The sequence below is a fragment of the Gigantopelta aegis genome, chromosome 7 (genome assembly GCF_016097555.1).
Source record: "Gigantopelta aegis isolate Gae_Host chromosome 7, Gae_host_genome, whole genome shotgun sequence".
NCBI classification, from domain to species: domain Eukaryota; kingdom Metazoa; phylum Mollusca; class Gastropoda; order Neomphalida; family Peltospiridae; genus Gigantopelta; species Gigantopelta aegis.
The window spans coordinates 25,866,680-25,891,585 of record NC_054705.1 but is presented as its reverse complement, the minus strand read 5'-3'; the positions used below and the strand labels follow the sequence as shown (position 1 = coordinate 25,891,585).

The following is a 24,906-nucleotide window of genomic DNA, read 5'->3' as shown; positions in this document are numbered from 1 at the left end:
AGAATATTGTTTGACCAGGGGTATGTCTAGCTCAGTCGGTAGAGCACTCGCCCGAGGTGCTTGCATCATAGGATCGAACCACCGCAGTGGACCCATTCTCTGATTGGGGGTTTTCCTGGCCCAACCCATGTTCCACGACTAGTACATGTATATCAAAATAGCTAAATTGTATATGGTGTTCTATCTGTGACAAAGTGCATATAATTTGTGAGTAAAAAAGTTGCCAAATGTTTGACATTCAGTAGCTGATCATTATTGAGTCGATGTGCTCTTGTGGTGTAGTTAATCAAAAACAAATGTTATTATATATATATAACTTAACTTTAATTTGTTTTGACCAAGAGTCACATTAACCACATGTTAACACCAAATAACTTTTGCTTAGAAAAAAAGAGAGTAAACTTTAACAACGGCACTAGAGCACATTGATTTTTTATCTTATCAATTGGACGTCATTCTGACACTGTTTTTTAGAGGAAACCCGCTGTTGCCACATAGGCTACTCTTTTATGACAGGCAGCAAGGGATCTTTTATTTGCGATTCCCACATGCAGGATAGCACAAACCATGGCCTTTGTTGAACCAGTTATGGATCACTGGTCGGTGCCAGTGGTTTACACCTACCCATTGAGCCTTGCGGAGCACTCACTCAGGGTTTGGAGTCGGTATCTGGATTAAAAATCCTATGCCTTGACTGGGATCCAAACCCAGTACCTACCAGCCTGTAGACCGATGGCCTAACTACAACGCCACCGAGGCCGGTCTATTGTTTAGTATGCACTGAAATGTTGTGAAACAAAACTTCCATTTCCTGATCCAACCAGTGCCGTGTGACTGCACTGTCTATGGAATAGAGCATATAAAACATACGTACTGTATAGCAGGGCTTACGATTGTCCTGGACAGAGGAGCCGGCATGGGCCAACACGTGCCCATGACAGGCGTGCACTACAGCCAGGGCTCACACTGGAAACATTTTTGGTTCAGCCAATTTTCAGAAATGTAGAGTATTTTCTTTAAATTTGTTAAAAATGTGGTTAATTTGAGGAATATTTGATTAACCAAAGACTAAATTTTGTAGCCATTTTGTATAAAAATGAGCAATTGGCTAATTTGGCAATGTACAGGGTGAGCCCTGTACAACAGCTTGCTCTGAAAGTGTTTGTTAAGCCCTATGATATGACCCGACCCGGCCCGACCCGACCCGACCTGACCCGGGCTCACACTGGAAAGAATTTTAGTTTTAGCCAAATTTTAGATATATGTAATGTGTTCCTTGAAAATTATTAAAAAGTGGCCAATTTCAACACCATTTTATTCGCCAAATAGTAAATGTTGTAGCCACTTTGTATAAAAAGCTTTTTGGTAGGGCGAGTCCTGCTGTAGGTGTAGGCAATGCAGCAACAAGTAGCCTTAGTTTAAGATGTGCTGAGGTGTCGTTAAACATACATTCCTTTCCTTTCTGCCAGTCCATCGGGCTGCACATTCTGGGGAAAGAAGCCATGGAGTCGAAAGAAGAAAATCCTATGGCAGCTTGGAACGCTGGTCGGTGCGCCCGTCGGAATCACCCTGGTTGCCAGCATTGCAATCCCCGCCATGATCATCGGCATTCCGGTCTGGGTCGGCAGAAAGGTAATTATAGTCCTTCCCATCAGGGATGCGGGAGGTGGGGGTTAGACGTAGCCCAGTGATGAAGCGCTCACTCGTTACAGTCAGTGCACCACGACTGGTATATCAAAGGCCATGGTATGTCCTGTCCTGTCTGTGCTACTAATGAAAAAATGTAGCTCAGTGACTGCCATTGGAAAAGCCCCTGACATTTGGCAATTCGACCCACAGCTGTGGCAATTGGTGTCAGTGCCACCATTAATTTCGAGCCCTGCTTAAACACACTGGCTTGAATGAATGGGGGTGATTTGGGGGTGGTTTGAGGCCATTTGATATTGGTTATGCATTTCAACTGAAATGACATGGTTTGTGCTTTATTTCCAGATTCATGCCCGCTACGAGGACAAGCCGTCGCGACACAGGCGCAACCTCGCAATCACGGGTGGAGTTGTCGCTTCCATTATTGTCGCGCCTGTCATCGCCGGTCTCGCTGTCGGTAAGTGGCTGGTTTCACTGGTGTAGCCGGGGCGGGATGTAGCCCTGTGGTACAGTGCTCGCTCGATGTGGGATCGATCCCCGTTGGTGGGCCCATTGGGCTATTTCTCGCTCCAGCCAGTGCACCACGACTGGGTATATCAAAGGCTGTGGTATGTACAACCCTGTCTGTGGGATGGTGCATATAAAAGATCCCTTGCTGCTAATCGAAAAGAGTAGCCCATTAAGTGGCAATAGCGGGTTTCCTCTCTCAATATCTGTGTGGTCCTTAACCATATGTCTGATGCCATATAAGCGTAACTAAAATGTGTTGAGTGCATCGTTAAATAAAGCATTTCTTTCTGCATCAAGTATCTAAGGGAGGAGACCAGGGGGGTACCTGTCAAGCACACATACCCCCCTAATTTTTACTCCTTTGAGAAATTTGTATACAATTTCCATTTTACAATCGTCGAAAATTTCATTGAAGTGCCTCTTTCATGAGTTTGTCCATGCACCCTTTTGTCCTTGGTCCCGTCTCTAAAATATTCACTGGATCTGCCCTTGTATATTTAATACAAAATTGAAATGTGAGATTAAATGTTGTATATAGGGATGAGAATTTTCCACGGATTTTGGACCCCTAGGGTCGATTCTGTGAAGCGTGTAAATTTGAGAAAATTGTGTGTGTGTGTGTGTGTGTTTAGAATATAGGTATATGCCTTGCACTCGTGGAAATATCAGTTAAAGTTGAGGTCGTTGTGCAGCTGCTACAGTAATGTAGCGGCCGCCATGTTTATTTCGACGCACTGTGTGTATACGAAAATAAAACAAAACTAGCTTTGTGTGTATATATTTAGTACTGTTTACTATGACCACTGTGATTGGCTAAAATTGAGACATCGGAGATATTGAGACCAATCAGTGTAGCCCTTACAGTTCTAGGCCGTTATGTGCAAAACAACCGCCATTTTCGACTGTAGTGGTGATCGAGCGCTTTTATATGTGATTTTTCCGTTCAAAAATGGTTTCATAATTATTGACAGGAGTTTATGCATTATAATAATCCTTTCTATGGTATATAAGTTATTCTGTAATTCTGTGATGTATGTGTCTCCTGATGCAGATTTTTGCCTTGCAATTGTAAAAACCCCTATAGCTCTGCCCTGGACCTGGCCAGGGACCTGCTGCCCCCTGGACCCCGTCTAATTTCAGCTGAAAATACAAATTGTCATTCTCATCCCTGTGTATATTGTGCGTAATCAACTTTTAAAAATCATTGAAAGGCAGTTCAATCAGGTGTATGTGGTGGGGTTATTGGACCCCAGTGACACTCTCCCCCCCCCCCCCCCCCCCCCCCTCTCAAATCCACCAATGAATGATCCATACATTGTCGGTAGAGATTTAATAATCTTTTTCTTTTTTTCTTCTAGGTACTGGTGTGCCAATTCTCCTTGCCTATGTCTATGGAGTTGTACCTGTGTCACTGTGCCGCAGCTGTGTTGGCTGTGGCATCACGAAAAACACTGGCGGTGTAAGGTTCGACTTCGATGAAAACATCAACAGCAATCATCCATGCCGATCTCCGTACAGAGGTAACTGCATTCGTATTATTAGTCCCCCCCCCCCCCCCCCTCCCCACATCAGTCCAACAGGAGGGGGAAAAAGGTTCTCGTGTTACAATGTCAATTTTTGCTGGGCTTTTTTTGCTAAGACGTAAAAACGGCATTTGGAGCCAAAATGTCATCACGCATGAACTACAATGTGCATTTTGATTTCAATTTAAATATGCTCCTTATTTTGATATTAACCCTTATCGTGCCGTTGACGTGTATACACGTCAAGCGTCATCACAATGACGTCACTTTGCATTGTTTTCATTTAAAAATCGTTTTCTAAATTAATTGTTGACATTTTTGTCAAAAACAAAGTAAAAAAATGTCAATAAATAGTCTTAGAATGACATATCCAAATATTTGCTAAATTGCTGTTGTGCATCATATGTTTTTTTTAAAAACAAAAATGACCCGTCAAATGGCGCGTGCTATTGTTTGTTATTGTTTCTTGTTTTTTTGGTAGCGGTTTCTTTTATCTCTACAAAGTTGTCATAATATACTATTATATATGAACTACATTATGACAGTTGCATTAAATTAGAAAAAGTGTCACTTTTAATGCCTAAAAAAGGTACAAACACAATCAAATAATTGTAATCCGACGGCATAAACAGTCGTCGAAAAGCGCCATTTCCCTGTTTCTATTTATAAACAACAGGTCATGTGACGGCACATTTCCCGCCATACAATTTGACAGCAGTATTACACATTGCTTGCATGTGCGGCTAACTGTTTTCATTAATAATTACAACGTGGTTACTTATACTACAGCAGACGATATTCTAACTAACTATGTTTACTTGAACAGTTACGTCGACTATATGATCGAATACGCACATGTGCTCGGTGTTCGTCGTTGTTTTGTTGTGTGTTGTTTTTCTGCCAGTTTTTCCTTTTCAACATTCACATTAGTATTAATCACTACTGAGTAGATATATATTTGTTCTCATTTTTTAAAAATGAATTACAAACGATAGGTTACGAATATCTGCTGAAGTAGTCTGCAGAATACCGTGACCTACATTATTTTCAATAACCAATCACAAAACATTCTCGTTGCGTATCACATATAATTATGTGGCGCCACCGTTTTTTTTTTTTTATTACTATACCAGTCGCGGATCCAAGGATTTGGTGTGTGTGTGTGGGGTGGGGGGGGGGGGGGGTGCCGTGCATGGCTTTTATGAATAAGCGTATATAAGCAGTGAATGTTTTGTAATAATGTTGTATGGTGGATGACAATCTTTTAAAAATCAGGCATGTGTGCTGGGATTTTAGGTAGGGGTGTCTGGAGGGAGTCCGGCGATTTCGCCACCGGGTGATCTCGCCACGGGCGAGATAGCCGTAAATTCCATATACTGCTGGGCGAAATCGCCGTACTCTATATACATATAAGCAGACGGGAATGTCACTGTTTATTACAATAAATTGGTTATTATAATAATATTGCTTATTAGCATTTCACGATTTCAGTTTTATTACAGGGAAATTATAATTCATTGTAACAGTTTATGTCTATATGTTGATTAGAGTTCACTATTATTAGTGTTAATCGTCTTTAAAACGGTATGCAGTGGTCACTGCGAGAAAACTATACTCACAAGAAACACTTTAACAGGCAAAGACAGAAAAAAAGGACACATCACATTTGATTTGAACATTGTTCGTATCATTTCATGCAGTAAATGATAGTAATACAAACATTTTAAATAATAAAATTCCTCTTTAGTTAGATATATATAGTACGGCGATTTCGCCCAGCAGTATATGGAATTTACGGCGATCTCACCGTGGCGAGATCGACCGGTGGCGAGATCGCCCTACTTCGTCTGGAGAGCGAAGTTTATAGGGGATTTCTGTAATGCTCCGCCGGAATATGTATTGAATTTTTTTTTTTTTTTAATCTGCTCGAGCAGGGACCGGAAAGGGGGTTGACCCATTCCCTGCACACATATCTGCAAATGTTATAAAGATAAATTAATCATCATGAGGTAAACTGTAGTTGTGTTGCACTGTTGGATCTATTGTATTTTGATAAATTTATTAGTACCAAAATCTAAAATTTGGGCGAATACGACAGAGACATTCGGGCAAATTGAGCTGGCCTGAAACCTTTTCATCATGTACTAGTAGTTCCAACATTTCTCCCACAATACTAGTTGTAATTAAATCCATGTAAAATTGTGTAGCGCTTCGTTTGAAACCCTATATTATATATAGCTGGTTGGCAATAACGCTAAAACTAATAAATGTTTTTTTAGTTGGTGGTATTTTCGTTTAATTCGGGCACAAATTAGCCTGCCCTTCTCCCTCTCCCACCCCTACAAAACAAAACGGGATCCCGTACGCTTATGATTAGTACATCAGGCCTGTACGGTACCAATTGGTGTGGATGCGTCGGGGGTATATACACCCTTACCGCGAGGTCCAATTTTTTTTCCATGCAACAGTTATCGACCGTTTTTTAGAACATCGACACGGTCCTTTTTCGTGTTACGCAACACCCCCAAAAAATTCGTGCGGTAACTATATGGACCTATATAAAATGTGAAAATTACAGTAGGATAATGGTTTGCAATAGATTCAGAGTAAGTAATCACGTTTTTTATTTTAAAAATATGGTGATAACTAAATTTTTTAAAATAACAATTAAAAAGAAAAAACATTCCACGTACTTTAGCAGGGCGGACACTGTTGTGTAGGCAACGACCCGAAACATTGTTTTTGCCTCAAAAATCGTTAAACAAATTATTTAATGCAATTAAAATGTTGTATTCTGGATGTAATAATCACAAATCATAAAACGATCCTATATTGTTGATAAAAATATCAAAGAAAAATCGCAAAAACTTCGAAGTGTAGTTGACCTATATTATCGACCCTTGACCCAGATACAATACTTCGCGGGACCAACTGCCAGTGATTTCTTCTTCTTTCACTCCGTCAATAAACATGTAAGAAGAAGTTGCACAAATATAAATTCATGATTCCGATAATAATGTTTTTAAACATTTACTTGTGTGACCTATTGCGGTAGGGAGCACATTTTCTACGTCCGATCGGACTACTGTGCGTCACGCGTTTCACGTTTTTGACTTCTCAATTGTTTTTTAATCAGTTCCAACTACATTTTGTGCCACACATAAACACATTCTGACCTCCCTCTCCAAGGGCCTAAGCGACAGGGCCCAAAATTAAAAAAAAATTAAAATATGAAGCGGCATAGGCCTAAGCGTACAGGCTCTCATTTTTGTTGGGCATGCAGGCACATTTCTGCCAGAGTTGAACGAAAATCCCTGAATCTAGATAACAACAATTATTATTCATATTAGCTTTACTGCCAAACAGCAGGGTCTCAGCTAACGGGTAGAGGCAATGGTGTGTGTGTGTGTGTGTTTTATTTTTTATTTAACGACACCACTAGAGCACACTTATTAATCATCGGCTATTGGATGTCAAACATTTGGTAATTTTGACATACTAGTAGTCTTAGAGAGAAAACCCCCAACAATTTTCCATTAGTAGCAAGGCATCTTTTATATACACCATCCCAAAGACAGGATAGTACATACCACAGCCTTTGATATACCAGTCATGGAGCACTGGCTGGAACGAGAAATAGCCCAGTGAGCCCGCCGATGGGAATCAATCCCAAACCAACTGTGCTTTACCACTGGGCTGCATCACGCCCCTGGTGTGGGAGGAATGCATTTGGGGGGGGGGGGGGGGGGGGGGGGGGGGGGGGGGGGGGGGGTGTTGTTAAAATAATAGAAAAATAGTTTATTGATACTGATGTTTTAAGTATGTAACCTTCCTGAAATGACTGCAAAATGGTGTCTTGCACCTACCATGCTCATTGGTTCATTGTTTAAATCCTAGTTACAGCCATGAACAGCTATATAGGGTTGCAAATGAATCACTACATATTTTTACATGGATTACAACTAATATTGTGTCAGAGTAAAATGATGGAAATACATGGTTAAAAGGTTTTAGGCCAGCTCATTTACCCGAAATGCTATACCTGGATAGTATTCAAATAATATATAAAGGCAAATAGATGACCAGTGTATATAACTTGTGAATGTCCCCTAGGTGGGGATGGAGATCACAATAGTTATATAGAAATTGCATATTCGTGACCCATTTCCTTGTGAATTTGGTCATTCTACCCCTCTCCTAAAGGTGGGGCACATATAGGGGAAATTAAGCCAATTATCGTGTCCAGGAATACCATACAAATATCAGTTTTGCGAATTTCGTTAATGTCGTGTCCCCTGCCCCCCCAGGTAGGAGACGAATTCATTAAACCATCTATCATATAGACAAATGCATTTAAACTATTATGTTTTCAGAAATACTAGACCATTTCCAACCAAATTTATTTGATAGTTGCTCTCACCCATGGAAAACCCAAAACCATGAATTTGGTCATTTTAATCCCCCTAGGAAAATGGGTGCTCCGCACTCCATGTGTTTGGTAGTTGTGGTCAGCAATTTACTCAGGTGACCGTTTAGATCTATTTTGTATTTTGTATCATGCATAAGTGTTCAACACTGGATACACATTATGTATATGGTACATATTGAATTTTAATTAGGGCTCACATGTTGATGTTTGTTTCTTTGGGTTTAAAACATTTTTTAGATGAATGGACATTTTTCTCTTTTTTTTTACAATTGTGCCCGTGTGAAGCACTATGGCAAGTATCTTGTGTCACAATAAATTATGGAAATGCATAAAATCCTTTTTACTATTTCTATTATTCTAATATCAGTGTCCAGGGTTTCTGCCAGAGGGTATGAAGGGTAAAATTATGTACCCTAAAATCTTGGGAATTAATGGATACGTTTTAATAATTTTTAGAATGATTATAGTAAGATAGCTGCTGCTTAAAGTGTGTACATGAAATACAGTGTCCAATTTAAAAAGATTCCAAACCCCATAACCACCTAGTTGCGGCAGTTATGATGTGGAGTTTTCAAGTACCCTCAAATTATTGATTACTGGTGTCCTTTACTTTTGACCGTATGACCCAAAAGTTGCATGCATACAGCAAATAGTTTCCAGTTTTACATACCTTACCATGGTAACCAATAGTTTGCATTGGTTACCATGGTAACAGTTTCGATCTGGGTACCATGGTAACATATAGTTTTGAACTGGTTACCATGGTAACAGAATTAATAAGCTTCATATATCTTTTCTACAGGCATAGTACAATTATGTCACTATACATTGTTTTTTCTCAGTCCTTGAAAATGATATTTTTTTAGAAATTTTCTGTTTTGCATTGGTTACCGTGGTAACAGAATTCACAATTTTCACCCATCTCTTGTAAACAGCTGGGAGCTTATTATTACATCATTATACAGTGATTTGTATTCAAATAAATTCATTTAAAACATTTCATATGGGAAACGGTTCCTCTTTTTGCATTGGTTACCATGGTAACAGGATTAATTATGTTCATTTGAAAATGACAGGAAGTGAAAGGGCATATACCTTTTTTAAAATCTTGTGTCATTTGACAAAGATATATAAAGTAATAGAGATAGTATACATATTTTTAGTGTCTAGGTAATGTTGGACACAATGTCCACATGCAAGTTACAAAAATGCGTTGATGGTAGTATGTGCATTTGACCCTATTATTCAAAAATAAAATTGGCTGTCTACTTAATTCTTATTCTAAATCGAGTAGTATGGTTAATAGATCACACCATAGACTTAAATTAAAAGCAAAATATTAATTTTTAATTAAAATTTTCATAATTATTAATGAAAATATGGTATATTGAAATTTGCAGGTGTTGCCATGGTAACATAAATAATATAACTGACTATAAAATGTTAGCCTTACGTAGGTGGATATTCTTAGTATATATGTGTGTAATTTCATGCTGAAATGTCAACTGATTTTAATAATATTACCAGAAATGTATAATAGTTAATGTTGGAAATTATGTTCATAATTTACAAAAATGTGTTGATAGCCGAATGCGCATCTGACCCTATTTTTCAGAAAAAACATGGTTGTGAACTTAATTTTTTCTTTACATCAAGCAGTATGGTTAATAAATCACAGCATAGACTTAAATTAAAAGAAAAATATTAGTTGTTTAATTAAAGTTTTCATAATTATTAATGAAAATATGGTATATTGAAATTTGCAGGTGTTGCCATGGTAACATAAATAATATAACTGATTATAAAATGTTAGCCTTACGTAGGTGGATATTCTTAGTATATATGTGTGTAATTTCATGCTGAAATGTCAACTGATTTTAATAATATTACCAGAAATGTATAATAGTTAATGTTGGAAATTGTGTTCATAATTTACAAAAATGTGTTGATAGCCGAATGCGCATCTGACCCTATTTTTCAGAAAAAACGTGGTTGTCAACTTAATTTTTTCTTTACATCAAGCATTATGGTTAATAAATCACAGCATAGACTTAAATTAAAAGAAAAATATTAGATTTTAATTAAAGTTTTCATAATTATTAATGAAAATATGGTATATTGAAATTTGCAGCTGTTGCCATGGTAACATAAATAATATAACTGACTATAAAATGTTAGCGTTACGTAGATGGATATTCTTAGTATATATGTGTATAATTTCATGCTGAAATGTCAACTGATTTTAATAATATTACTAAAAATGTATAATAGTTAATGTTGGACATTATCTTCATAATTTACAAAAAAGCGTTGATGACAGTATGTGCATTGCACCCTATTATTCTGAAAAAAATGGCAGTCTGCTTAATTTTGTCTTTAAATCAATCACTATGCTTAATAAATCACAGCATACACTTAAATTTAAAAAAAAATAGTAGTGTTTTATTCATGTTTTCTTAATTATTAATGAAAAAATTGTATATTGAAATTTGCAGCTGTTGCCATGGTAACATAAATAAAATAACCATCTACAAAATGCTATCATTACGTAGGTGGATCATTATGGTATATATGGGTGTAATTTCATGTTAAAATGCCCATGGATTTTAATAAAATTACTAGAAATGTAGAACAGGTGAAAATTCTTTAAATTTAGCAAAAAGAATGCGGCAGGATAAGGGTTAAATATACCCACTTTTTCTGTGCAATCCATGCTTTAAAAAAAGAAGACATTAGTATTATAATTAATTCTGGAATTTTGGTCTGACCAGAGATCAACATTGTTTTGTTTTGGGCCTTGACCTTCTGACTACTGCAGGCAGGATATCTCACCAGTCGACATACTGTACACTGTATACAGTGCACACGACACTCACCGGAAATGTTGTTTCTTAACAGAGAACAGTTTATTTTACAGCATGGTAGCTTTTGTTTGTTGTTTTTCAATGGAAGATACACGACAACTTAGAACAGGCCCTGTTCATGTGGTTTTCCGATGTTCGATCACAAAACGCCTATGTTACCGATCTAATGCTAACTGAGAAGGCAAAACATTTTGGTGGAGAAATGGGGGTAGATAAAACTTTCCATTATTCAACCGGATGGCTACAGAAATTCAAGAAACGACACAACATTTCCAATCGCGTGGCACATGGCGAAGCGGGCAGTGCTGATCTCGGTGCTGTAGTTGAGGGGCGACAGAAACTTCAGGAAGATCTAACAGATTACGACCCTGAAAACATCTACAATTTGGATGAAACGGGTTTATTTTATAAACTTGGACCAAATTCAACTCGGGCAACTGGGCCCGTGCAAGGTCAGAAAAGGCAAAAAGATCGAATCACAGTGTCACTGTGTGCTAATGCTACTGGAACAGACAAGCTAACACCCCTTGTCATTGGAAAGTCGGCTCGTCCACGTTGTTTCGGGAAAACGTTTGATCCCAGTGTTTACGTCGCATACACCAGCAACAAAAAAGTGTGGATGACCATGATTCTTTTTCAAGATTGGTTGGTGAAATTCGACAGACGGATGAAGAATGAACGCCGGAAAATGATTTTGTTGGTGGATAACGCAACCAGTCATTCCAGTACTGGTGTGGAACTGACAAATGTCAAAGTCAAGTTTTTGCCGCCGAACACGACGTCTCACATCCAGCCCATGGATGCGGGAATTATCCGAAAATTCAAAGGATTCTACAAGAAGTTGCTGGTTAGTTACTTCCTGGATTGCATTGAGGAAAAAAACATACAAACAGTATCCATCAGACATGCTCTGTCATTTGTTAAAGAAGCGTGGATGTCTGTGAAACCATCAACCATTGTGAATTGTTGGCGACATACCGGTATTCTCCCCCCACAGCAGTGTCCCCATGTTAACCCTGACGACGACGACAACATGCCACTGCAGGAACTCCCAAGTTCTGTTGAGATGTATGCCAGGTGAAAACTAAATGGATGCCGTTGCCTCGTTGCCAGCGTCGTTGAAACCGGTGAATCACTGAGTGATGACGCAATTGTTCAAATCATGTCTGATGTTTCTAATGATATTCCAAGTGATGATTGTGGAAATGACTCTGACGACAATACTGAAGATGTGGTCAAGAAATGTGAGGCGAAACAAGGACTTTCTGTTGCAATAAGGTACTTTGAGCAGAACCCTTTGATTGGTTTTGAACATCTTGACTCATTGTGGAACGCAGTACGTGCAGTCGAGCACTACAACGCCGGGCATGTTCAAACATCAATCATGGACTTTGTTGTACGAAAGTGACTTCTGTGAATTCAGCTATTAAATGTTCATTTTGTTATTTGAATTAAAAGCAAATTAAATCTTTTCTTGTTGTCCTTTCATTGTTAGTAAGTTATTACATATTACAGTATTACGTGTTCTAAATTTTCAAAGCTAGCAATGTGAACGAATTAGCTGAGGGAGATAACTCTTCACGAAATCGTTATACCGGTAAACTCTTTATAACAGCAATATAAGCATATGACAAAAGTATTTTTTCTTGACAACAATGGCGGCACGTCACAGTCATTTTCAGGGATCAATTCCTGATTGTGACAGCTAATTTGATAATAAATTTTTAACATTTACCAGCAACCAAAATCACCAAATATTGATCATAAAACCACTGTTATCGAGCATGATTAGACAGCTGGCAACAAATACCCATACCGGTACATAAACACGACTTTTTAGAAAAAAAATTGCCTAATAATTTTAATCAACCTTATCTGATCTAAAATATCCTAACAATTATAAAAATCCATGAAAATAATACTTACCGAATCAGATAGGAACTTTATTTTATGTATTTATAAAACATTTAAGTTAATTTATGTGAGTAAAAATTATAAAACTTGTACCCACTCAACGTGATTTATTTTTCAAAAATTAATCCAGTGGTCTGAAGGTTAAACAAATGTTGTTGTTCTGGTTACAGCTGCAGACAGACAGAGCGTGGACACCACTCACAACGTTGCCAATCCCAGCATTGCTCCGAGCATCGGCGACACATCTCTGGCTATGACCAACAGTCTGAGTGCCAGCGGAAGCCACGTGGACCAGGTGGGGGTCCTACATGACGAGAGCGGCTGCGACTCCACCAGTAACCATGCCATCGCCAGTTCAAGTCTCAACGGCAGCCTCTGTGGCAGTACATACGCTGCAGTCGATGGATATCAAAACAAGTGAGTGTGTGTCTGGTGGGTGGGTAGGGGTGGAGGGTGGGTGTAGAACAGCCCATGTTGCAGCAGTAGGTTCTTGTCTCATATTGTGGGGGAGGGGTTTGGGATCGATCCCCATCAGTGGGCCCATTGTGCTATTTATCGTTCCAGTCAGTGCATCACAACTGGTGTAATAAAGGTCATGGTATGTGCTATTCTGTCTGGAATGGTGCATATAAAATATCACTTGCTACTGATGAAAAAATATATCTGGTGTCCTCTCAAAGACTATATGTAAAAAATACCAAATGTTTGACATCCAACAGCTGATGATTAATAAATCAATGTGCTCTAGTGGTATCGGTAAAAAACTATAAAACAAAACCCCCAGAAACATTGTGGGGCTGGATTTAATTTGGTCAGTAGAGCAGTCATCAGAGGTACTCCGGTTGTAGGAACAAACAACCAATGCTGCATACCTGTCCAAATGCATAGTGTCACAGAGTGCAAGTTTCATTGCTGTCTAGTACTGGATTATAAATACAATTTATATTCACTTACAACATGACTGGACATGCATTCCACAAAAATAATTCCAAGTCAGTACACCTTTTTTTGGTCTGATTTTGTTAGTCTTATAATACATTGGCAAGCTTCAACCGCAGATGATTTCTACATGTTGTTATGTTGTAAGGAAAGAAGGAAGGAAATGTTTTATTTAATGAAGCACTCAACACATTTTATTTACGGTTATATGGTGTCGCACCTATGGTTAAGGACCACACAGATATTGAGGGAAAATAAATGTTTTATTTAATGAAGCACTCAACACATTTTATTTACGGTTATATGGTGTCAGACATATGGTTTAAGAACCACACAGATATTGAGGTAGGAAACCCTCAATATCTGTATGGTCCTTAACCATATGTCCGATGCCATATAACTGTAAATAAAATGTGTTGAGTGCATTGTTAAATAAACCATTTCCTTCCTTCATTTGTTTGTTCATTCGTTCATTTCAGTTTATGACAAATTTTTATTCATTTAGACTTGAAGTGCAGGCCGATGTGTCAACAAGTGCCTCGTTGCACGTGCGAGATAGCTGCAGCAATGAGTCGGCCAACATTAGCCTGAGTGAACGCTCGACAGCTGTTTCCTATGGCGACAACTGCAGCACAAGGGTTCTTGCTGGATCAATCCTTAGTGTGAAGTAAGTCAGGCTGTTGAAACGGGTGAAATATTTTACATTGAAAACATAGATCCCAGTTTAATATCCACATCAGAAGGATGTCTGCCAGAAGCTTTACCACTGAGCAACGCCTTACCCTGTAAACATGTTCGAGTAAATTTTGACCAATATTAACAATGAACAAAGATTCATGCTTTGTAAAATCAAAAACAAATATATCTTGTTGTATAAAGAAAATTACGTAAAATGTCAACTTGTGCTTCATTTGTCAAGCAAAAATTCTTGCCAAAAACCACTTTTTGAACTCAAAATTCCAAGCTATTTTCCACTAAAAAACAACAAACAAAAGCTAGCATGCTGTAAAATAAAGTGTTTCCTGTTAATAAAAAACGTTTCCGGTGAGTGTCGTGTGCAAAATGGCGGGAACTATGATTTGGGGAATGCACTGTATACAGTGTATAGTATGTCGACTGGTGTGACGTCGGGCGAGATATCTCGCCTGCAGTAGTCAGAAGATTAAATAAACTATTTCCTTCCTTCATTTGTTTGTTAATTCGTTCATTTCAGTTAATGACTCGTTTTCATTCATTTAGGCATCAAGTTCCGGCTGGTGTCTCATCGAATATCTCATTGATCTCGCGCGATAGCTTCAGCACTGAGTCGGCCAACGCTAGGATAACTGAACACTTGGGAACCGTGTCCTACAGTGATGATTGTTCCACAAGGGCTACTGCTGGCTCAATCCTCAGTTTCGAGTAAGTCAGGCTGTTGAAACGGGTGAAATATTTTACTTTGAAAACAGATCCCAGTTTACTATCCACATCAGAAGGATGTCTGCCAGAAGGTAAGAAGGAAGGGAAGAATGATTTATTTAACAACGCACTCAACACATTTTATTTACGGTTATATAATGTCGGACATATGGTTAAGGACCACACAGATATTGAGGGAAAAGCAATGTTTTATTTAACGACACACTCATAACATTTTATTTACGGTTGTATGGTATAGCACATATGGTTAAGAACCACACAGATATTGAGGTAGGAAACCTGCTGTCGCCACTTCATGGGCTACTCTTCGATTGTTGTCAAGTGAAAATTCTTGCCAAAAACCACTTTTTGAACTTAAAATTCCAAGCTATTTTCCACTGAAAAACAACAAACAAAAGCTAGCATGCTGTAAAATAAAGTGTTTCCTGTTAATAAAAAACATTTCCGGTGAGTGTCGTGGGCAAAATGGCGGGAACTATGATTTGGGGAATGCACTGTATACAGTGTATAGAATGTCGACTGGTCTGACGTCGGGCGAGATATCTCGCCTGCAGTAGTCAGAAGGTTAAATAAACTATTTCCTTCCTTCATTTGTTTGTTAATTCGTTCATTTCAGTTAATGACTCATTTTCATTCATTTAATCATTCCTTCGTTAGGCATCAAGTTCCGGCTGGTGTCCCATCGAATATCTCATTGATCTCGCGCGATAGCTTCAGCACTGAGTCGGCCAACGCTAGGATAACTGAACACTTGGGATCCGTGTCCTACAGTGACGATTGTTCCACAAGGGCTACTGCTGGCTCAATCCTCAGTTTCGAGTAAGTCAGGCTGTTGAAACGGGTGAAATATTTTACTTTGAAAACAGATCCCAGTTTAATATCCACATCAGAAGGATGTCTGCCAGAAGGTACGAAGGAAGGGAAGAATGATTTATTTAACAATGTACTCAACACATTTTATTGATGGTTATATAGTGTCGGACATATGGTTAAGGACCACACACAATTGAGGAAAAAGAAATGTTTTATTTAACAACACACTCAAAACATTTTATTTACGGTTATATGGTGTCGGAAATATGATTAAGAACCACACAGATATTGAGGTAGGAAACCTGCTGTCGCCACTTCATGGACTACTCTTCGATTTTTGTCAAAGTAAACATTCTTGCCAAAAACCCACTTTTTGAACTCAACATTCCAAGCTATTTTCCACTAAAAAACAACAAACAAAAGCTAGCATGCTGTAAAATAAAGTGTTTCCTGTTAATAAAAAACGTTTCCGGTGAGTGTCATGTGCAAAATGGCGGGAACTATGATTTGGGGAATGCACTGTATACAGTGTATAGTATGTCGACTGGTGCGACGTCTGGCGAAATATCTCGCCTGCAGTAGTCAGAAGGTTAAATAAACCATTTCCTTCCTTCATTTGTTTGTTAATTCGTTCATTTCAGTTAATGACTAATTTTTATTCATTTAATCATTCATTCATTTAGGCATCAAGTTCCGGCTGGTGTCCCATCGAATATCTCATTGATCTCGCGCGATAGCTTCAGCACTGAGTCGGCCAACGCTAGGATAACTGAACACTTGGGATCCGTGTCCTACAGTGACGATTGTTCCACAAGGGCTACTGCTGGCTCAATCCTCAGTTTCGAGTAAGTCGGGCTGTTGAAACGGGTGAAATATTTTACTTTGAAAACAGATCCCAGTTTAATATCCACATCAGAAGGATGTCTGCCAGAAGGTAAGAAGGAAGGGAAGAATGATTTATTTAACAACGCACTCAACACATTTTATTTATGGTTATATAAATTATAATGTCGGACATATGGTTAAGGACCACACAGATATTAAGGGAAAAGCAATGTTTTATTTAACGACACACTCGTAACATTTTATTTACGGTTATATGGTTAAGAACCACACAGATATTGAGGTAGGAAACCTGCTGTCGCCACTTCATGGGCTACTCTTCGATTGTTGTCAAGTGAAAATTCTTGCCAAAAACCACTTTTTGAACTCAAAATTCCAAGCTATTTTCCACTGAAAAACAACAAACAAAAGCTAGCATGCTGTAAAATAAAGTGTTTCCTGTTAATAAAAAACGTTTCCGGTGAGTGTCGTGGGCAAAATGGCGGGAAATATGATTTGGGGAATGCACTGTATACAGTGTATAGAATGTCAATTGGTGTGACGTCGGGCGAGATATCTCGCCTGCAGTAGTCAGAAGATTAAATAAACCATTTCCTTCCTTCATTTGTTTGTTAATTCGTTCATTTCAGTTAATGACTCATTTTCATTCATTTAATCATTCATTCATTTAGGCATCAAGTTCCGGCTGGTGTCTCATCGAATATCTCATTGATCTCGCGCGATAGCTTCAGCACTGAGTCGGCCAACGCTAGGATAACTGAACACTTGGGATCCGTGTCCTACAGTGATGATTGTTCCACAAGGGCTACTGCTGGCTCAATCCTCAGTTTCGAGTAAGTCAGGCTGTTGAAACGGGTGAAATATTTTATATTAAAAACAGAGATCCCAGTTTAATATCCACATCAGAAGGATGTCTGCGAGAAGGTACAAAGGAAGGGAAGAATGATTTATTTAACAACATACTCAACACATTTTATTGATGGTTATATAGAGTCGGACATATGGTTAAGGACCACACAAATATTGAGGGAAAAGAAATGTTTTATTTAACGACACACTCAAAAGATTTTATTTACGGTTATATGGTGTCGGAAATATGATTAAGAACCACACAGATATTGAGGTAGGAAACCTGCTGCAGCCACTTCATGGACTACTCTTCGATTTTTGTCAAGTAAAAATTCTTGCCAAAAACCACTTTTTTAACTCAAAATTCCAAGCTATTTTCCACTAAAAAAAAAGAAAAAAAAAAAAGTTAGCATGCTGTAAAATAAAGTGTTTCCTGTTAATAAAAAACGTTTCCGGTGAGTGTCGTGTGCAAAATGGCGGGAACTATGATTTGGGGAATGCACTGTATACAGTGTATAGAATGTCGACTGGTGTGACGTCGGGCGAGATATCTCGCCTGCAGTAGTCAGAAGGTTAAATAAACCATTTCCTTCCTTCATTTGTTTGTTAATTCGTTCATTTCAGTTAATGACTCATTTTCATTCATTTAATCATTCATTCATTTAGGCATGATGTTCAGGCCGATGTGTCGACAACAAACGTCTCCTTGCACGTGCGAGATAGCTTCAGCAATGAGTCGACCAACACTAGCCTGAGTGAACGCTCGACAGCTGTTTCCTGTGGCGACAACTGTAACACAAGGGCTCTTGCTGGCTCAGTGCTTAGTTTCGAGTAAGTTAGGCTGTTGAAAGGGGTGAAATATTTTTACATTGAAAACATAGATCCCAGTTTAATATCCACATCAGAAGTATATCTGCCAGAAGGTATGAAGGAAGGAAGGAAATGGTTTATTTAACGATGCACTCAACACATTTTATTTATGATTATATGGCGTCGGACATATGGTTAAGAACCACACAGATATTGAGGGAGAAGAAATGTTCTATTTAACGACGCACTCCAGACATTATATTTACTGTTATATGGCACCGGACATATGGTTAAGAACCACACAGATATAGAGAGGGGAAACCCGCTGTTGCTACTTGTAGGACTCGCCCGGGATCAAAAATACCAGTAGCCAAAATATTAGCCAAATGGAATTTTTATTAGCCATATTGAAAATGTTTTAGCTAAAATTGTTTTACACAGTACTGTAGAGTATTTATATATGAATATGAAAATGCATCTTTTTCAGCTAATTGTGTACAAACTGGAATAAATCTGAATAACAAAACCGTATTACCTGATCAAAATCAAAGACAGCAATGGGGATAGGGCAGTTAATATATTACTTTGATTTTTCAGCACCCCCAAAAATTTCATAACTTGCGCCATGTTGTTGCTGTTGATTTCAGCGTCATGTTAAATGTTTGTTGTGATTTCTGCATGTAAATACCTAGGCTAAGAATGGTGACTTCACTATTCCATTTATATATATATATAAAACGTTAATAAACCTCACAGTCTTACAAATTGATATCTAACATTATCTAACAAATATGATTATTGTAAACTAATTTTAATCAGTGTATGTTTAACTGCAATTTGTATAAATACTGCATGTTCATTTCCCGCGATCGCGATCTGCATGCGTGCTCTCAACCATGGGTACAAAAGTAACAAAGACAAAGGAAATAAATGAAACTGCAGTTAAGTATTCATTGATGCGAACAACTATTGGTTTTGTTTTTTTTCAAATTTACATCAAGTTCAAGTTTTTTATTGTTTTGTTTTGCAACTTATCAGCATTATAACAATAAAATACAATATTATGTACAATAGTGTGGAACAATGGTGGAGAATGACTTACATAAATTGATACACATATACTGACAAAAACAAAATTCATACACATATACCGACAAAAACAAAATTCATACACATATACCGACAAAAACAATCTATATCTATATATAAACAATCAACAATATAGGTCACACAAATATAGATATATTAAGTTGTTTGTAGTAATAGCATATCCTTCATTTTGTTCGCCTGTAGTAAGTAAGTATTTAGCCAAGGTTATTTATCTACTAATCTCAAGATTTACTTGTGTAATCGTATTCTTTGATGGCCGCAACAATGTCTCTTGACACGTGGGTCACAGCTGACTGTGAAGCTTGACCAGGGTTCGTACGGAGTCTGGAAAACCTTGAAAAGTATGGAATATTAAAAATCCATTTTTCAGACCTGGAAAAAGTATGGAAAAATACCTTTTATTGCGAGTTAGTTTGGAAAAAGTATGGAAATTCGTCTTTAGGACTCATGTTGAAAATTTTGGTTGCGTGAAACCGGCGGAATCTGACGACGTTTTCCGATCTCGTCACTAACGGACATTTGGGAAATCGAGACTAACAATTGCCGACATTTACCGAAGATTTGAAGTACACGCTTGCGCAATGCATATGACAAAAAGATTGTCCATTTTGTCAGATTTTCCGAAAATATGGGGAGATGTATTTACTGATTATTAAGTAACGTGAGTCTTGAAAAATATTTTTTTGTCTTGGAAAAAGTCTGGAAAAGGTCTGGAATTTGTTTGTTTCCAAGGTGTATGAACCCTGCTTGATGTATATTCGCGCAGAGAGCTGTCCTCAGTTCAGCCAATGAACGTTCTTCCTAACATTCGCAAACTATTTGATTGGTGTCCGACGTGTCCATTTGGTTTTAACATGAAGCGCATAAACCTGTATAGAGGACGTTTTTATTTTTGCTCGGTCTGGCTGAACTCGGACCTTGGGATAGCCTACGTCTTTTGGCCCTGAACTGGCATGTGTATTCAAATTGACACGCATTGTTGGTCTGTTTTATTACTTTGGTTCAAAACAAAGTTAAAATAACAAGTTACAGATCTTCCAGACTGTTGAATGCATGCCATTAAAATTAATAACAGTGATTATTAAAATAAGCAAACATCATTTGGCCTACGCTGTATTCTGGATGGCACCGTTTCTCGTTACCGGTCGCGAGATCACTATTACACAAATTGAATATTTGGTATTATTATTATGTTTGAGGTTTTGAATAGATTATGTAATCGTTTGTTCAAAAGATAGAATATGGCTTAGCCAATATTTTAGCCACTTGCAAATTTTATTAGCCATTTTTTGTAAAAATTAGCCAATGGCTAATTTGGCTACCGACAGCGCGAGCCCCGACTTCATGGGTTACTCTTTTAGGTTAGCAGCAAGGGATCTTTTATATGCACCATCCCATAGCACATATACCACAGCCTTTGATATACCAGCAATGGGCCCACTGACGGGGATCGATCCCAGACTGACCGTGCATCGAGCGAGTGCTGTACCACTGCCTTAAATCCAGCCCCTATGAAATACAGCGTCCCACTTTCAGAAGATTTCGGGGCGCATATTTTTGAAGCTATCTTAGTGATAAATACCAAATTGTGAAAACCATCGTAAGCTGTGACGTCACTATACAGAATAGCACGGTGCATATAAAAGATCCCTTGCTGCTAATGAAAAAGAGTAGCCCATGAAGTGGCAACAGCGGGTTTCCTCCCTTAGTATCTGTGTGGTTCTTAACCATATAACCGTAAATAAAATGTGTTGAGTGCATCGTTAAATAAACCATTTCCTTGTAAGCATGAAAAGTAGGCAACAGTGAAGGCTGCCATAGCGACTTAATACCCCAAATACCACCTTCTGCATGTGGTTAACACTTAATAGAAAGCATTTCGGTTTCTTAGCGTTTTACACACTTCATGGGTCATTTATGATATCAAATGGCAGTATATCACACGTGTTATCGATTTAAAGTTATATGATTGGCTGTGCCTAGGTGATGACCCAGTCGCCATACAGCCAATGAAATAAGCATGGTTGAAATTGCTTGCTTTGTTGTGTATAAGATAATAAATTTTAGTTGGAAAAGATGTTTTAAACTTATTATAAACCTTTTTGAGTATATGTAAGAAATAGAATACTACATTTGTATGCATTAGATATTATTTATCTTTAAAGTTGTTTTAAAATGTATTCAGTTTGCTTTCATTCATTACATATTATCTTTTATTTATGTAATTTATGTACGATAAATTATATCTAATGGCTACTCATACAGTATACATATAGGTATTAACTATTAGACTACTGGATAAATTTTTGGCAGAAAACACGTTGAGTGGGTACATGTTTATAATTTTTACTCACATATATTACCTTATATGTTTTATAAGTACATAAAATAAAGTTCATATTTGAAGTATTATTTTAGATCAGTTAATGTTGATTAAAATTAGAAAAAGTCGCGTTTACTTACAGGCATTTGTGGCCAGCTGTCCAGTATTTATGTCCATTATTCCCAATGACTGGTTTTCTCACCAGAATTTTTTTTTTTTTTTTTTTTAAACGAACTCCGATTCATATCCCAATATTTGGTGATTTTCATTGTTGGTAAAATGATCATATTTATTATCAAATTAGCTGTCACAATCAGCTATTGATCCTTAAAAATGACCGCGATGTGCCACCATTGTTGTCAAGCGAAAATACTTGCTGAAAACCGAGGTATTTTCCATTGAAAAACCAAAATCAAAAGACACAGGAAGCAGAGTTGTCTTCCGTTTTCTAATAATAAATTGTTTCCGGTGAGTGTCGTGTGCAAAAGGGTGGGAAATGTGAATTGGGCAGGGTTCGTACGTGCCTGGAAAACCCTTGAAAATAAACTAATGTATTCCAGTGCTTGAATACCCTTGAAAATCATCTTGCGGTCTGGAAAACCCTTGAAAATTATAATTTGATGTCAAATAAAATATAAACGCCTAAAATGGAGGCTTTATTTACTTTATTTAACATGTAATTAAATTATTTGTTTCATTTCCGCGGCACAATCAAATGCCAATCGCCCAGCCAATTGATGTTTACCGGCTCAGTTAACGTGTGAATGTTTTGTTTGTTTTTTATCTCGCAATACGAGAATCACGTGGCCATGAGATCCAAGCAACAGCATCGCCACATTGGAAAAGAAAGTTTGTCACTTTTTGCCGCTGGGTATTTAGCAAGATCAGGGAGCATGTCAAGTTAATGAATCTATTGTAAACCCACAAAGATGGTTGGCACTTGCGTGTTTAACGACCTGTTGATATGATGTTTTCTGACAGCGACATTGCCTCAAACTGTGGTTGTGGTGAGCGCAAATGCAAAAGTTTAGTCATAAGTTGTCCACCATTAACTCAGTAAGGTCCTGGAATTTGGTAAACTTGACTTGGAAAGTGCTTGAAAAACCCTGGAATTTTGACTTCCTTTAAGTGTATGAACCCTGATTGGGGAATGCACTGTATACAGTTTACAGTAGTCTGTAGTAGTCAGAAGGTTAATAAAAGAAATATTGTTTTATTTTTCTCTTTTTCGTGGATCTAGTTTTGAGCTAGACGTACCGATGGAAGGAGACCGAAGCGACACCAGCATGTTCGAACGTCTCGAGAGAACAACAAGTGTGTGCATGTGCCCCGAGAAAAGTATGTCGCTCTTCCTGTGGTGTCCGGAAAAGGAAAAACTGCCTGACGTGTCCGCAAGTTGCGATAGCATCAAAGACAATGCCAAGAGTATCGGCCCATGGGCGCATGGAGACATGTCCGTCGACGTGCGAAGAGGTTGCTCAACTTGGCACCAACAGAGAGATCCAGACCAACGGAAATTGGAGAACATTTTTCTAAAAGCTGTGGATTCTGTCGGCGTCAGTGGCACCAGCACCAACACCGCCGCCGCTGCTGATGGCAAAAGAATTCATTACCTCAGTCGGAGCCAGAGCCGCAAGTCCATTCTCTCGGTGTCTGTGAACGCCCGGTCGGGACGACTGGACTTGCTGTCGTCACAGGAGAGAATCGACATTTCGTCCACCATACCGGAAGTGGAAAGCGACAGGCCATCATGCTCCAAGACTCCATCGTCGCGGGCCTTGTCCGAGGCATCCACGATAGATGTCAGCTGCACCTCGGTGCACTCGGACTGCACGTGTTTGCCGGAGAGCCCTGAACTAGCAAAGCGGAGCAGCGACACAGCCTTGAGCTCGCCTACAAAAACGGCCGACTGTCACCGTCAGCTTTAAACTAAATTTTTTTACCAAGATAATGTTGTTGATTATTGCCACTATAGAGTTGGTGCTACACCAAACACCCACAAAGTTTCTTTAAATTAATAATAATAATAATGATGATCATATTACTAATTACATTATGGCTCTGCTACACCAAACACCCAAAATGAATCCATGTACAGTTACTTAGTCGTTTGGCTGGGGGGGAGGGCCCCGTGTTCATACAATGTCACAAAAGGTCATAATAATTGCCTTAGTTTTTTAATGTTTAAGTCATGTCTGTGTCTTTTACAGACCTGTCAACCCTCCCGGATTCCGCGGGAGTCTCCCGGTATTTGATCAAATCTCCTTTCCCCTGTGCGGGAGACAGTTTCTCCTGTTAAATGACATTTTTGTAAGCATAAAAATAAATCGATCCTCTTGTCAAAATAACAGAAGGGAAGTAACTCTGCCTTTTTTTTTCATTCGGAAAATGTCGACTACTTTCGGTTTCCGAGAATGTAACAGGCCGAATTGCCCTGACTGTTTAACCTTTGCCGAAGTGAGAATTGTGGGATAGCCTATTTATATTGTTAAAAAAGCACATGGAGTTTATAAAATGATGTGTTATTATAATGTTTGTTGTCATCATAATGGCTACGAAGCGTGTTGCCGCTAATTAAACAGGCTGTGTATTGACATTCAGTGTTGCCATATAAAAAAAAAAAAACTATCCAATTTAGTTCTAATAACACCTCTGAATTGTAAAATGTCTTTCCACTGGATTACATAATGCAACTATGACAAATCTGAACTGCCAGACTCCCGAGTTGACAGCGATACACACGATGCATGTTAAAATCACATGTCACAGCAAGACAACGAAAAGACCAATTAGCTGTATAAACATACTTGTGTCAGTTAATTTTGTATGTTTGTGCAGTAAAATGTTGGTTATAAGGGTACACTTCAAGAAATTATTTTTGTACAATTAAAAAATGTTGTGTTTGACATTGAC

At 38.3% G+C, this 24,906-nt stretch overlaps 1 protein-coding gene across 3 annotated transcripts in view; it reads left to right on the top strand.

Moving 5' to 3' along the window:
* The window catches only part of LOC121377476 (E3 ubiquitin-protein ligase RNF19A-like), a 30,091-nt gene extending 5,842 nt beyond the window's left edge, over positions 1-24,249 (top strand). Inside the window, exons 4-14 of one of the 3 annotated variants that reach the window (XM_041505485.1) lie at positions 1,470-1,632; positions 1,993-2,104; positions 3,516-3,677; positions 13,058-13,304; positions 14,332-14,493; positions 15,066-15,227; positions 15,903-16,064; positions 16,742-16,903; positions 17,573-17,734; positions 18,417-18,581; positions 23,234-24,249. In XM_041505485.1, coding sequence (XP_041361419.1) covers positions 1,470-1,632; positions 1,993-2,104; positions 3,516-3,677; positions 13,058-13,304; positions 14,332-14,493; positions 15,066-15,227; positions 15,903-16,064; positions 16,742-16,903; positions 17,573-17,734; positions 18,417-18,581; positions 23,234-23,921 — 2,347 coding nt within the window. In that variant the 3' untranslated portion in view covers positions 23,922-24,249. The remainder of the gene's footprint in view (positions 1-1,469; positions 1,633-1,992; positions 2,105-3,515; positions 3,678-13,057; positions 13,305-14,331; positions 14,494-15,065; positions 15,228-15,902; positions 16,065-16,741; positions 16,904-17,572; positions 17,735-18,416; positions 18,582-23,233) is intronic. The other 2 variants (XM_041505486.1, XM_041505487.1) reach the window with 2 other exon arrangements.
* The last annotated feature ends 657 nt before the right edge of the window (positions 24,250-24,906 follow it).